The sequence below is a fragment of the Medicago sativa genome, chromosome 1 (genome assembly GCF_051527215.1).
Source record: "Medicago sativa cultivar Bolivia chromosome 1, Bolivia_mono, whole genome shotgun sequence".
In the NCBI taxonomy this organism is placed as follows: Eukaryota; Viridiplantae; Streptophyta; class Magnoliopsida; order Fabales; family Fabaceae; genus Medicago; species Medicago sativa.
The window spans coordinates 92,677,130-92,693,174 of record NC_140749.1 but is presented as its reverse complement, the minus strand read 5'-3'; the positions used below and the strand labels follow the sequence as shown (position 1 = coordinate 92,693,174).

The following is a 16,045-nucleotide window of genomic DNA, read 5'->3' as shown; positions in this document are numbered from 1 at the left end:
AAGTTTAGATTGATACCAAGAAAAAATTATGCATTTTTTATACCATAAACTTATGTATTATGACAGTGTAAAAATTCATGTCACAAACAATAATAAAGTTAAATTGTACTTAGAGCAACCATAGATATTAGTACTACTAAGGAGCAAAGACATTGACAACACTGTCACACACTCGTTAAGAAAATAATGTTAACAATGCTTTTAGTTGAAAGAAAAATAATTGGTCAATGAAATACGCAAAGTTTATATGTTTATTGTCTCAGTCAAAATTCAAACGATGCCCTGCCTAAGGCAACATATAGCTGAAACCGGTTTTAAAGTGTTACAAACAATGGAACAACTAATCCGCGGAAACTACAAGTTGTCAGGACATAACACCCTTTCACATCTTCTCCCTCTATCTAGTGGTACAAAACTGTATAACCAAATTCACAAAACCTATAAACTCACTAAATATTGGAAAACTGTGACGATGAACTCAAATGCCGAATCAGATTCTTAGCCTGAATTAAGGCTTTTTTAACTATAAAGACAACAAAGAATCAAGCATTTCCGAAGGTTGAAACTCATTTCCCTGTACATTTCTTATAGGAAACACCGTCAAATAAGACCTTGAAGGCTTGTGGAACTGCCTGCCTGTAATCATCAAGCTAAACGAATTGTATAAATTACTGATAACCCTGACCGATAAAATTGGACCAAGACTAAGCTCCTTCTCAATACGAATCATGACTCGAATATTGCTCGACAACACACATAATGACCAAGGACAATGCAGATACAATGCTCACTCAATCAAATTATACTTGATATTTTGAAAGCTTTTCTTTTATTGGCGGCTCCAATGCAGACATACACTGGTCCCATGCTCCATTGCGCAGCATCTATATAACAATCATGGAATATCATAAATTCTCCCCCAAGGAATCAGGATTTAAGACAGAACAAAGCACTATTTAATACCAATTTTATCATACAAATGGCCACATCTACTAAAAAGGTGAAAAGGGTTACTTCATTAATTTAGTTTGATATTCATGACAAATGAATTGCAGCTATAACTATACATAAAATTCCTAAGGAAGATGTGTTCCCAGCAGACAAGCAACACTAACCTGTTTATACCCATGCAAGACCTGGCAGACTTCATTGTGTAAATCTTCACTCCTTATTTCCTATGCATGTCAACAAAAGAGAATATATTAGGAACTACAAATCACTTGACATTTAAAAAAAATGGCGGTGTTGGCAAACATACATGCCAACTTGCAATGGCTTTACACATATAAACAAGCGAACTTAGAGCTCCAGAAGGATTGGCTTTGACCTGAAAACAAACGTAAATTGTAAAGCACTGATTACATGACCAGTCTACGTGTATAAAGTTATGTGTTAAAAGGAGAAGCATACCATAGCACATAGACCTCTAAAGGCATCTTCTTTCTCAACATCATCTCGTATCCTGCCACAAATCATACAAGAAAATTTATAGACACAAGATATCCGGCAAAGAAAGAGATGACGTCTAAAAACCAGGATCAATTTGTAAAGTGGAAATAATCAAAGATTAGTTTAATCTCCATCATATGTTTCTACGCATGACTACCAAATGCAGGATCACAAGCACTAGCATTGATCAGTTTCAAAAGTAAACCAACAAAACTTTTATGTTTTGAGACAAACAAGCTATATGTTAAGAGTCCCACATTAGATGATATGTGACCTAAAAATGAGTTTATAAGTGGGAGTCATCCCCCGCCTTACAGGCTAGTTTTGACGAGTTGAGTTAGACTTGATCCAAATTCTAAGATGGTATCAGAGTATATCCAAGATGTGTTAGGCCACCCACCATCAGGCCACTCGGGTCCAGATGTCCGCTGTTGGACATGAGGGAAGTGTGTTAAAATTTTCAAATTAGACGAGACGTGGCCTGAAAGTAAGTTTATAAGTGGGAGGTATCCTTCCCCGTACAAGTTGCTTTGGTTGGGTTGATACTACCTCAATCCAAATTCCAAGACTAAAATATGTAAAACAATTTCACAATTCAATAATGGAAAACTGAATTTAGAGAAAGAGAAGAAACTCAGATCTCGATTTATGTTCTAAATCTTATTAATTAGCAGAAGTAAAAGAGATAACGTTAACACAACCCAATTACAGTAACGACACGCACATTGAAGATTGGGTCATCAGAAAGGGGAGTTATAATGAAATTTTCACAAAATACAGTAGGAAGAGAATGTGGATTATTGAATTTTAAAAAAAGGGTTTGAATTGCATAATCTCATGCAGTGGGAATCTCATATCCTCCCCTTACAGCCTCAGTGCTTGATCTGGCCACAATATTTTGTTTTTTGGTTCGCCAGACAATAATTGGACCAAGAAATTTTAAAGATAAGAGCTCCAGAAATGGGCAGATAACTTACATTGACAGAGCATTGCACCAAGGTTGCATGAAATGCTCCATATGTGGTGATACAAGGTCTGGACAGACCCATGCAAGCCTCCCCAGTGTTATTGCACTATTTTCTATAAGTGACTTGTTGAGTCCCTAAAACCAAAATTAACCAATAAAGATTAGCAACTGACTGCCTCCAAAACTATCAATAATACACAATAAGATAAGATAGTGACCTCTGCATGCTGAAGAATTGGTACCAGGCATGAAATTACACTTAAAACAAACGGAGAAATTTCTTGACGAACCTGAAATTCAAAATTTATATTGTACAGTGACATGTTTCATATAAAAATGATTAAAATGTGAAGTCTTTTAGTTAATATCAGAAGCTATTCACACCAATAAGTGAACATAAAAAACAAGAAAACAAACCCATCGGGGAAAGAAGAAACAGACACATTACAGCATTAATTTAGCATTCTATTTAGAAAACTAGCAATTCCGTGCAAAAAAAATCTACTCCAAATTAGGTGGCAGAGCAAAACCAAGATATGCAGGGAAATCCAAAGCCTCAATCTTAGACATTAGTACATTACTCCATTTCAAGTCTGGCCTTGGTAAGACTGACTTCAACATTAATCTTAGTAAGATGAATATTAAAGAGTGTGCCTTTAAACATTTAATGTGGAAGGTATCAAACAAAAAACAATAGTGAATGCATGCATAAACTCTACCAAAGAGCATATATATTAAGCTGTAATATATTATTAAAATATCTGAAAATTATCTGTCAAGAACCTAATCTTAAATAATCTCAATAGTTTAGAAGAGGCATATTTACTAAATAAAATAACAATACTCAACATAACTGAAAAAGGTATGCATATGAATTTTCAAAAGGCATAAAAAAATGAAGTGCAGAAGTGGTAGGAATCCCAAGCTAAATAGTGAATCCGTGCCCAAACCCCACCAAGAGCATATATATGTATATATATATGTATGTATATATATACATATATATACATGTATGTATACATGTATGTACATATATGTATGTGTGTGTGTGTGTGTGTGTGTCTATATATATATATATATATATATATATATATATATATATATATATATATATATATATATATATATATATGTATGTATGTATGTATATATCTGAAAATTATCTGTCAAGAACCTAATCTTAAACAATCTCCACAGTTTAGAAGAGGCACATTTACTCAATAAAATAACAATACTCCACATAACTGAAAAAGGTATGTATGTGAATTTTCAAAAGGCTTAAAAAAATGAAGTGCGGAAATGGTAGGAATCCAAAGCTAAATAGTGTATGAGCGGGTCAGAGGAAGTTTATAACTTTATATTCAAGAATACATCATGATAATCAGCCTTAAACTTGTTGCGGATATACACTTAATTTTTTGGTTGTAGCTTGATTCTGATTCTAAAAACAGACAGTCAGTCCTACTAAGTTGCAGTTACTCTGCTTTTACTAATAGAAAGAGCTCTTACCATAGTTCACTCGACAATGAAAATGTATAAATTTAAAGAAAATCATCTCTCATTTCGCTCTAATATATTGCTTTCTCTGAAGCATAGATTCGGGATTGTGTTCAACTTTGGGTGGCCACATCGTCCAATTTTCCCAATATTAAGAGGATCTACACCCACCTACTTGTATGTTCAGGTGCATTCTCAGTTTCAAGGCTGTTACTCGGTTTCTGCTCAATTGAATGAGAAAAAAATTATCATCTAAATTCAGCAAGTTGAAGTTGTGATCAAAAGGATGTCCTCTCAATCACTTTGTGATCAACCTCTTAATCTGGTTTTCTATGAAGATGATCACAGTGGCAAAATCACTAATGACTACTTTTGCTGGGAGCGATATGACCATCTACCCTACCCGACACTTCCCTACCATATGCCTTCATACGTGAATTTTAGCATATGAACGTTGGTGTTTCGTGTTCAAAGTATCATTATTGTCTAACACATTATAAATCTGATATTGTCCTAATTCTTAACTGACAATTTTGGACTACAATATGAAAAACAATGCCTATCAATGCCAATTAAATTCTAGTTTTAATAATTTTCTTTTGTTTTATTAGAAGACAGCATTTAACAATAACATACCTTAACTGCTAATTCTCCAATTGCCCAGCATGCATTATTTGCCACGGAAATAGCCTGATGCACCTTAGAAATTTCCTGTACATTTATGGCATATCAACAAGAGGGTTCAATAAAGTCAACTGTGTAGCTAAACTTATAACAGGCGCACACATACCAGTTGTTTGGAGGCAAGTTCAAGAATTTCAGACAAACGAGGGTGCAAATGAACCACACACACCTAGCCAAATCACCATTATTAGAATGCTATCAACTAGGATGCAATATGCACAATAACCCTGCTCCGTCCCGCCACACCCACCCAAAAAAAAAAGATCTGCCTCCAAAAGCTAACCCAATTTACTTTCAAAAATATACAAGGGTCAGCTTGTGGAATAATCCTGTGTTTAATGACCATAGGCAGTGCATGTGAGGGCTTCAGTATAAAGTATGCAAATACACATTAAACTTACTCGAGCAAGGTCTCCAAGTAAGGCAAATGCACTTTGGCGAACATCGTGAGCATCATCAGTACAACATTGCAAAAGTAGGTCCCTCAAAGAACATTGTGAAACCTGCAGAGTAGTAATTGAGATAACCTCAAGAAATCATAGGGTCACTGGTTTAAATATCCTCAAGCAGATATCAATACGTCAAACAGCATCCGAAAGTTCAGGAAATGCAGATTAGATGTCCATTTCAAAGACTTATCAATGCACAAAAAAATAAGGCTTAATTGCATGTTTGATCCCTTATGTTTATTTTAGTTTTCAAGTTGGTCCCTTATGTTTTAAAATTTTCAAGTTGGTCCCTTACGTTTTAAAAGTTTCAAGTTGGTCCAAAACATTACTCACGTTGGAATAAGTTAGTCCCTTCAGTCACTTAACGTTTAGAGATTCGGGTTGGCAATATGGGTGATGGAACTTAACTTATTTAGAAAATCAGTTTTAAAGTATTTTTAATTTTTTTTTGTTTTATTAAACTCAATATCATGTCACAGAATGGACTAACTTATTCCAATGTGAGTAATGTTTTGGACCAACTTGAAACTTTTAAAACGTAAGGGACCAACTTGAAACTTTTAAAACATAAGGAACCAACTTGAAAACTAAAATAAACATAAGGGATCAAACATGCAATTAAGCCAAAAAATAATAAGGGTTTAGGTGCAAGATAAAGATTAAAGGTAAAATATGCCTTTATGGATAGATAAAAATATGTGACTGCAAATAGCTGCAATTACTTTGTGAAGAGATTAAAGTTTTAGAGAGCTCAATAAAAAAATTATTACAGGAAAAGAACATCCAAGAATACGAAATATACTGTATCAACAAAAATGATTGTTTCATATCTCGAAAATAAAAGTTTTGGATGAGTACCAAACTCTCTATTCCACTGCCAAGACCCTCTGTTAGTCCAGAAAGCAAATCAAGAGAGCATACAATGAATTCCTTGTCATACTGAGCCCCAGCTGCAGCAGGATTGGCCTGAAACAAGACAACAAACTTAATTCCTTGGAAAATAAAAGAAAATCTCAAACGCGGTCTCCACTACTAAAAAATGAGTATGTCAGACAACATAATAGTAGCAGTAACATGATGGAAAATGAAATCACAGGCAACACATAAGAAAATATCAAAATGTTTTCCACAATGAGTAAGAATGACTAGAACCTTAGCCAATGTCTGGGTCTGAATTATGTTTATGCACCTCCTAAACACAGGTTCAGCAAATTGAGTGAATCCGGGACCCAGTGCCTGTAACAAATTTCACACCAAAAATTTATATCAGGAGCAAGGAAATGCATATAATGGCACAGAGACAGTCCATCAAGCAATCCAAATAATATATAGCTTCCCAATATTCCATGCATATACAACATGAGAACAGAATTATAATCTAACTTCCAACTGCTAGCATAAGCCCATTAATACTCAAATGAAATATATAAATGAGACTTCCAACAGCAAAGATTTCAGTCTGAGGTTTAACAGCAAATACCCTTTTTATGGTACCAAAAACTCATGAAAGAAAGAGCGGGTTGATATACTTTTTTGCTTAGCAATAAAAATAGCACTGCCTAACCAGTACCAAATGTGGCACTAAGTCCTCAAGTAAATTTAAAATAGGGATATCAGCAATGCATAATGCTAGTAATCAAGGGTGTGTCGAAAAGAGTGTGCTCTTAGCACTCCTCTTTAAGCAAATAAAATCAAAGTTAAATTTAAAAGATGTGTGTAATAAACTGGCATACATACGTGTGCAATAGATGTGAAGCACTCTAGAAGTGGAAAGAGATCTTTGTCTGAATTTGAAAGTTGCTGCCACTTCTCAATTAACGGTGGCATGAGAATGTCAAGATAAACAGGCTGCACAGAAAATAGAACATTGATACTAAACTGTGATAAATAACTGAGGAGAAAAGAGAAAATTTTGGGATGGAGAAGAAGGTTGATTAGCATACCTGATTCAGCTCTGCCCCAACAGCTTCAGCTAGAGTTCCAACAGCATCATATACAATTCTGAGGTTTCGCCTCTGAAGTATAGTACAAAAAAACTACAATTAAAGATGTCTGACCATGCATATGATGAGAAGGACAAAATACAGTGACAATAAAGAGATAGTGTTCTTCCAAATATTATTCATTTCACATGAAACATCAACACAGAACTGTGATAAGGTCGGCAAATCACCTGATATTTCCCAAATGCAACCATCAGGTGCTTTAATATGATTTCCAAGCGCGGTGCCAGCTCTTCAGCAGCCTCCTACCGTAAGCAATTTAAATTTGAGAATTGTATATATTCAAAATAAATGAAGAAACTGAACTAACTCATGAAGGATAGATGAAAAGAAATTGTAGTCAGAACCTCTTCTAGTGTTGCAAAAGCAGAACAAGCGGCCTCCTGTACACGCTTATTATCATCCAAAATTCTTCGAAGAAGACCCATAAGAACGTTGTCAAATTGTTCGTAACCCTTGGGATGCCCGATACCCTAACCCACACACATCAAGATTCAAACAAGGAGACCTCTCAATGAAATTTATACACCAATTGCACTATATCCAACTACAAATCAATCAACTCGGATATCATTTCATATGTATCATAAAATAATAAATAACATGTGCTCCTGGTTTTGTCTTTTCCCAATAATTTGGACAAACTACAATATTCCAATTGATCACGATCCATTGAGATTGAGCTAAGATTTAGCATAACATCTAAGAACTTCGAGTAGAAAGTTATTTTGATCATTGAACTATTTAGTTATAATTAATTATCATGTTGATTGTGCATGTCAAAATTTATTAGCATGAACATGGAGCAGGCCTTCAACCCAATGATGCATTTTGTGAATTGTTCACTCTCTGAAGTTTTTCATTGAAATAGGATTGACTTCAATTTCCACTGAATAATAAATTTGCTAAACCAAGATACTTTACATGCATACCTGAATAATAAATTTGCTAAACCGAGATACTGTCCAGCATGAAATACTTCGTATCAGGGGAAACTTATCATCAAGAAGAGGGATAAGAAATGCCACAATCTATAAAAACAAGAAAAATGAATGGCTTAGTTTTCCAATTTAATTAGTATGAAATAAGGGCTGCACAAAAGAATTTATTAAAACAAAAATTTGGTGACTACGAATTTTGTGTGAGCATGAGGATCAAATCAATTAGATAACAAAACCAGACTCAATAAAAAATATTAATGATGGTGACTGTGTGAATATAACTAAATGCTGTCGTTGTCAAGGATTTGAAATTATATCATCCAAAAAGGCATGACAGTGATTGAATAATTGAGTGTGACCATGAATAAGTAAATTATCATGAAAGAAGAAACCAATGATAGCACAAAGCCCTTTATTGGGAAAAAAGTATCCTCAAAGTGATCAAACATCTTAAGGAACAGCTCTATTGAAAGGCACAAATTTATCGACAAAGACCAGTAAGACCTAAACAAGTTGTTTGAGGGAACCCCTAAAAAAAAGGTGTTTGAGCGAAATGAGACAGAAATATGAATGAATAGATCTATAATAATAGATAGAGTATTGAAATAGAACATGCATAAATCTATAAACTTGTTTTATTATATACTAATAAATATAAAAACAAATTAAACTTTTTTCTGCAAATTAAGCCATCTGCTTTTGCATTTAAGTCATCAGAAGATAATATAAGACAATACCTCTGGCAGATGAGGATAAAGACCATTGATGCACCCCTCGCCTATGGCACCAAGTGCCAAGACGGCAGCTTCCCTTTCTTTCCAACCATCATCTCCGACGGTTGACAACTTGGCCTGTTCACATTCTTAGAAACTTTAGTAGATCCTCATAAAGGGAGTAACAGCACGTGGAGAAAATGGTGTCATACAAAAGTATGTATACATAAGTAACTCGTGAAAAGCACAAATCAATATGACATTCACAATGGCAGTAGACAGCAACAAAAACTTCTGTGGCAATTTAGGTCTTCTATACATACAGTTATGTTTTACACATTATTTACATGTAACCAATCTAACTTTGAATTGATAGAGCACCAGTTCAACAACTTCATTCCAACAAGAAGGGGCTTTAAATCACCTCAACAATAGGCATCAGAGTAGGAAGGATCTCATCTCCAAAGACGTTTGAGAGAATATCAAGAGCAGCTGCACTACATTTCCGTAAATTCCATGTGTTGACAACATCGTCATCATCCTGTTAATACAGAAAATAAAATGGTGGAAGTCCAGATCAGCAAACCATTATTTTTCTTGTCATTTCATCTCATAAAAGCAATGCAAACTACAATAAGTAGAGACAAAATGACTGATCAAATGACTATAATTCACAATCAAACAGAGCAGATACAACATACATCATCTTCTGCATCATCTGATCCATGAAACCTTGAAACATGAAATCGAGGTTTAAGATCCTGTGGAAAAACTACTAAAATTAGAAACATGTCAAACTAAAGAAATCCAGTAACTCAACCAAAATCAAGCAGACCTGATCTCGATCAGGTTGAGAACCCTCTTCCTGAAAAGGAAAAAAAAAAAAACAAATAAGCCTGTGTAATCAAGAAAACAAGAGTTAATTTAAAGGCATCTCAAAATAAATCAAGTGAAAGAAAACCTCGGCTTCAATAAGCGATTCATCATCATCTGCATAAGCCATGTTTGACAACAATATCTGCAAAGATGCAACATATAAATTTAAAATTTTAAACCTCACAACATAAAACAATTATAAAATGAAATGTGTATAATTAGGCTTACTGGAATGAGACGGGGCAAGAATTCTCTCAAGTTTTCTGGTGGCATTTGAGCATCACAATATGCAGACCTGCAATAGCAATTATCAAAAAGAAAACGATACAGAAGCTTGCAGGTTTTAAGATACAGCATCACATTTATAGAAACATCAAAGTCTCATTTGCATTAGTTTGCTGATAACAGAAACAGGAGATTGACTACTCATATGTAAACAAATCATATAGAAACCAAAAAAAAAAAAAAAAAAAACTTGTAAAATCAGATACCATTGTGAGATATACTTCCCATATTGGTATAGATTATAGCTACCCGACGAAACTCTTCCCCTTTCCCCATAAAACAGACAATTATAATCCAAGTTTATTCCTTTCCTTGTGAATGATTACAATATATAGAAGCTATACTATGAACAACATCCTTTAGCTGTATATTTAGAAAGTAAAATCCCAACCAAATAGTACCAAAATTCACAGGATTCGAGAGCCACTTCTTCATCTGCGTCCTTGTTGACTTGCAACATATACTCGATCACATTCCTTAGATGTGGCTGCAGTATGGTTAACAATTGATCAGAAAAGAGGGAGCTGATAATAAAGGATTTATTTTAAATAAAGCTAATGACCACTAGACTTGGTGCTTGCTCGTCTGAGTAGGTCAAATCTTATAATTGTATTTATACAAAATAAACAAAAGATAAGAATGAAAGACACAGCAACATATTCAGATTTTACTGCTTCCAAATGAAATGCATTATAATTTTCCAGCTTCCTAGTTTTTTTCTACTAACTCAAACAAGTAAACACTTATGTGAAGTGTAATGTGATGGAATGAATGAAGTGTAACAACCAGCTCAATATGCAATATTCCCCACAAACAGCATATTCAATCAACTTTAAAAACAGAAATTAATAGTAACTTTAAAAACATAAATTAATAGAATAAGAAGTCCAAACCTCCAAGATAGACGGACGGACTTCAATCAGCTGAACAAATGCTGCGCAAACCTGGCAGTCGATGGAAATCAGAATGGTCTCAGTTGATTCCAAATTAATAAGAAATAGAAATAGATGACTTGAGGAAATAGAAGTGTATCAATTCGAAATTAATTCTTATGGATGATGAAACCTATCAAAAATTAGGTTTCGCCAAACATCAACAGGATCTGGTCTTGATCGAAGTCGTAACTACAATGCATACATAAAATATAGAATATGCCGCAAGTTCATGGAAGGAGGAAAAGATCAAAGAATCAGGCTACTATCCATCCAAACCAACAAAAATAAGGTGGATTTGAAAAGAGAGCATCAAGTAATTCAGAAATTTGCAATATTGGAAAATATTTTATTTTAGTTAACATTAAATACATTCACACAATAAGGCATTAAGAACTCACCAACTTCCGCACTTCTGCAGTAGGGTCATTTGCAAGAATAAACAGACCTTGAAGATATTGATCCATGGATACATATAAGGCCTAAACAGAATGAATTGAACTACTATTATCAAATTCCAAACTTCAATGTTATACTTCATAACCAGAAAACAGAGATGGTAAAGTCCTGTGCTGTACTTACAGAAGGCATCAACATAATGTATTGATTAACAGAACCCAACGATAGCTTTCTTAATGAAGCGTGAGGTGATTGGAAAAACTGAAAGGGAAAAACAGGAACAGTTGGAAGATATAGTCATACTCACACACACACACACACAAAGAAATTAAAAAAATAAAATAAAACACTGATGTTACCCTAAATAATCTGGGAAGAAATATATTGATGGGCCGCTCTGCTAAGCCTGGTACATCGGTGTCAAGAATTTGGGGAACATCTTCACAAATCTGCATGTGCAGTAAAATATTAAGTGTTTGAAGGTGTTTATAGAAACAGATAATATGGAATCTGAAGTATCATCTGCTGATACTGGAATTGAAATATTTCCAAACACTTAAAAAACCAGTGATGCAGCCTCTCTATCCATTTCAACTGTATATGTTATATTCGACTTTACCGAATTAGAGATCAAATATCAAGAACTTTAACTGCAGAAAAATTTCAACGAAGCATGTGAAGCTACCTAGCTTTTGCCTCATTTCTGTTCTTTGGAATCAAGTGATGAGGAAGGGAAACAATCATTAATAGGGGAACTAGAAGGAACTATAAGTCACCTTTTTTGTTTTTTGCTTAATATTATACTTTTGGTCTGTTTAGTTTCATTGAAGTTCACTTACTTACGATCCCCTTAGTTCTAATTACAACAGTATCCTCCTTGCAGTTTCTAAAACCAATACTACCTCCCTAAATATAGGAGCCTTTTGCCAAAATTACGGAGATTAAGAAAGTTGGTTGTAGTATTAAATTTGTATATAATTACTATTGTTTTTACAATTTTATCCTTAAGAGAGAGAGAGTTAATTTATGTTTTCAACATAATATTTATTGTTGATTGAAGAAAAAGATGCAAAATAAATAAGGGTATGTTGGTAGAGAAATAATTAATGTACTTGGATACCAAAGGGGTCTTATAAAAAGGACAAAAAAAAATTTAAAAGGGTCTTATAATTAGGGACGGAGGTAGTACGATTTAAGTCCTCTATCAGATTGACATCATAGCACAGTTTTTTGCAAAAGAGACATTGTTCTACATAATTTCCAAGTCAGCAGAATTATAAGAAAGCAGTATCACATAAAATTTTATGCCATACAACCATAAAATTGACAAAAAGGGAGCCTTTGCACATCAGTAGTTGCTTTTAAGTAGTAAATAAGTTACATCAGAAATTGACTGGAGAATACTATGAGCCTTTTCCCATGGTTAAGTGAGGCATTAATTTGCTTTTCAGCTTCAGCTTCCTGAACACACTAACTCGTCCTGTTTTTCATGTATCCTAGCTAAAGAAAGCAGAAGAAAAACATCCTGTTTAGCGAGTCCATCTACCATAGTTGTAGATTGAGGCAGAGGATGTGGTGCCCAACCAACTATGTAAGAAAAGGGATATTAACTGAAGGACAGATCAGATTGATCAAGTAAATATTGAGGGCAAGAATAAGCCTACAGACGAAGCCACATCTAGAATCTCCAAATTAGCTCAACTTTGAGGACAAGGTTGACATATCCAAGAGAAATATTGTTACGGATGGGGAGGGTCTACAATTGAAATTTTATTCTGGAAGATAAATTAATTAGGACACAAGGAGGAATCTGGATGTACCGGTTAAGTGAGTTTGACTGTTATGACTGTTGGGAAGAGGATAGATAATGACATCATAAGAGAATTGTGTTTTACGGTTGTAAGAAGGGAATTCTTCTCTTGGCAGAGAATGCATTGATCCCTTTTCTATATATTCTTTTCAATTCTTTCTTTTCTCCCTCTCTACTCCTGAAAACCTAATAGAAGCTCACATGGCGTATCTAGACACTTCCATGCACCCATAGACGCACCAAATATTTGGAAATTGCTATATCATATATCTAAATCTTATTGAAGTGTGCTTATTTTACTATGACAGTAAATCATTAAATGTGTACCATCATCCTATGACCATTCAATGTATGTGGGCAGAACATGTAGCATTGCTTTATAACACAACCCCCCCTCTCATCTCTCTATAACAGTTCTGATTTCTGTGTACCTCTATATAATGGATGTACTCTATTTTCTATGTAGGCACAAACTAATTTAACTACATCTATAATTTAAATATACTATACTGACTTTAAATTAAAATGAAGAACATACCTTGGATAATGCATCCATTGCACCTTCCATGTGATTTAAATCACTACTGTCCAAGCAACTTACAAGGGCTTGCAATAATTCGGGCCACTGTGAAACTCCTCCAGTTTGAACAACAACACTGATAATAGTTCCAGTCGTAGACCTTATGTGTTTATCTGCTGCACCGAGACAAGGCAGCAACTCTGATTTCACGTATTGTTGGTATTCAGGCTGCATTAAATTGTATACATTCCTCAGGTTATTCTTCAGATATAAACCTGCAGCCTGTCGAACCTCCACAGAAATTCCCTGTTCAAAAGAAAATTGCCAAAGCAGCATAGTGTCAGGGATTCCATGACTCCGTTAGTTAAAACACTCACATACCACTGTAACAGCAACATAACACTTGAAATACTTATGTAATTAGAACGTTAAATCAAACTCACAAGTCTCAAACAAAACAAGAACAAGAATTGCTTTATGTAGTTCCATCATTGCGACCATAATCGTAAAATCGTTTCAAAGAAATGTAGATTATACAGGATTCCACCAAAATATGATTTTGTGTATACTCGTAATCGTTGAGGGCAAGTATAATCGCAAAATTGTAAGATTTTAAGATAAAAATCAGGATTTTAACTGCCACGCGTCAAACCATAAATGGCACGTGCCACAGCACATGTTTTTTATATAAGCTAGCATTTAAGAGTTTATTGACTGGACAGTGTTTTACATCTCAAAATGTATCATTGCCAGTTTTATCAATTGCAGTTCACGAAAAAATAACAGTTTATTTAAATTCCACTACGATACAGAATAATCTGAAATATCTGTAATTTGACAATACTTTGTACTAAATAACATACAAAAACATTAGCAATTAGTTTAGGTTCTATTACGCGATAATCGCTATTTGACAACACTGATCATTGCAACTTGCAACGCTATCCAGGTTAAACTATATCATTCATTTCAATAATTTCAAAAACATTTGAGATATACTTAAACTGATTGAATCAAATTAATGAACTGAACTAGCAGGAAAAAAAATTTAAAAAATGATGAGAGAATCAAAAACAGTGAATAAAACCGTTTAAACAACGCAACCTTGTTGAAGCAACAAATTAACCATAATCTTCGTCACTGAACTAGATTTCATTGAGTTGATAACAATTAAACAGTTAAATCTACGAATAGAAGTAGAAAAACGCAAGATTAAGCAAAATTAGGAAACAAAAAATGAAGAATGAAGATACCTGAGCACGGGAGAAGATGAAGATGAGGTAATTGTTGAAGTCAGGAAGATTGGAATATTGTTGAATTTGGTTCCAAATCTGAGACTTATCAGCGGAAGAAGATGAATGAGAAATTTGTTGCTCCAATAAGGTGCAGATCTCCTTGAAGCCTTGCTCTTGTGGTTGCCACGATGGTGTCACCGCCGCCGCCATCGTTGCCGAAATCCGCCGTGCACGAATTGAGGTTTTAGAGAGAGAAAGAAAGAGGTTTTAGAGCGAGAAGATGAAGAAAGAAACGCAACGCGAGAGAGAGAGAGAGAGACACACACAAAAAGAGTGAAAATACAAATAACTTTTTAATTGTGCCAGCAAATAAACACAACAATAGTCACACTAGTACTACTAGGCTACTTACTTCACTCTTTATCAATTATCCAACATAACAAACAAACAAATGTTGTTATGTTATGTTCACGCCTTAGGTCTATGTTTATTTTTAGGTTACCCCTTGCTGCTTTTGCTTGGTTGGCATGTTCCCCATAATTACATTTTTATCTTATGTAATTATTCCAAAATCATATTATGGCCTACAAAAAATCATATTCACATTTTTCACTCATCACTTTAATGGTGGTGTCGGTTTTCGCAATTTGCATGTGTTTTAATAAGATTTTTTGAATGGAATTTGTTTGGCAAATAATCTCTAATCTAGATAAATTTTGGGCTTGTATCGTTAAAGCTAATTATGATTGTAAAGATCAATTGTTTCATTCTTTGATTAACAATGGTTGCATAATATGTTTTAAAATTGATCATTGAGTCATTGGTTAAGGTATTGAGTATCGCGTTCTTTCATTTCCCATGGTGAATTGGAATTCTTGATCATGCTCATGCATTTCACTTTCGGCATCAATTGGAATCGAAACAAGCTCCGCCCCTTCGTGTCTTCATCTACTTATGATTGTATTGTTTGATGACTAGACATCCTCCTTATGGAAATATAGGTTATCATTGTTGGTCTCTCTCTGGCGTTCTTGATCCTTTATTTTCTATCATCTCGAAGTGGCATGACCCTCGATGCATTAAATATTTTATGTGGTAGCTTGGTCAAAACAAATCGTTGACAAACGATGAGAGACGACGTAAAAATACGAGTGCATGTGGTACTTGTTCTTGTTGTAATACTTTGACGAAACCATTGCGCCCGTCTTTCGTGGTTTGTGAGGATGTGTGTGACTTTTGGGACCCCTCTCGTTGTTTAGAGGATTATTGGAGAAAACGAATGCCT

General features: G+C 34.4%; 1 protein-coding gene across 1 annotated transcript; it reads right to left on the bottom strand.

The window, feature by feature from the left end:
- Positions 1–233: 233 nt before the first annotated feature.
- Positions 234–15,103, bottom strand: LOC146959224 (transportin 1). Its single transcript, XM_085740776.1, has 29 exons — positions 14,779–15,103; positions 13,544–13,831; positions 11,555–11,644; positions 11,379–11,456; positions 11,198–11,278; positions 10,758–10,808; positions 10,266–10,351; positions 9,808–9,874; positions 9,665–9,721; positions 9,539–9,568; positions 9,405–9,464; positions 9,128–9,244; positions 8,728–8,841; positions 7,982–8,080; positions 7,397–7,522; positions 7,220–7,294; positions 6,990–7,061; positions 6,784–6,894; positions 6,199–6,282; positions 5,905–6,012; positions 4,999–5,100; positions 4,704–4,766; positions 4,550–4,624; positions 2,635–2,706; positions 2,427–2,551; positions 1,411–1,462; positions 1,259–1,327; positions 1,116–1,175; positions 234–884 (listed from the first exon to the last, which is right to left on the bottom strand). The coding sequence occupies exons 1-29, from the start codon at positions 14,968–14,970 to the stop codon at positions 801–803; spliced, it is 2,688 nt and encodes an 895-aa protein (XP_085596902.1). The 5' UTR covers positions 14,971–15,103; the 3' UTR covers positions 234–800.
- Positions 15,104–16,045: the final 942 nt, after the last annotated feature.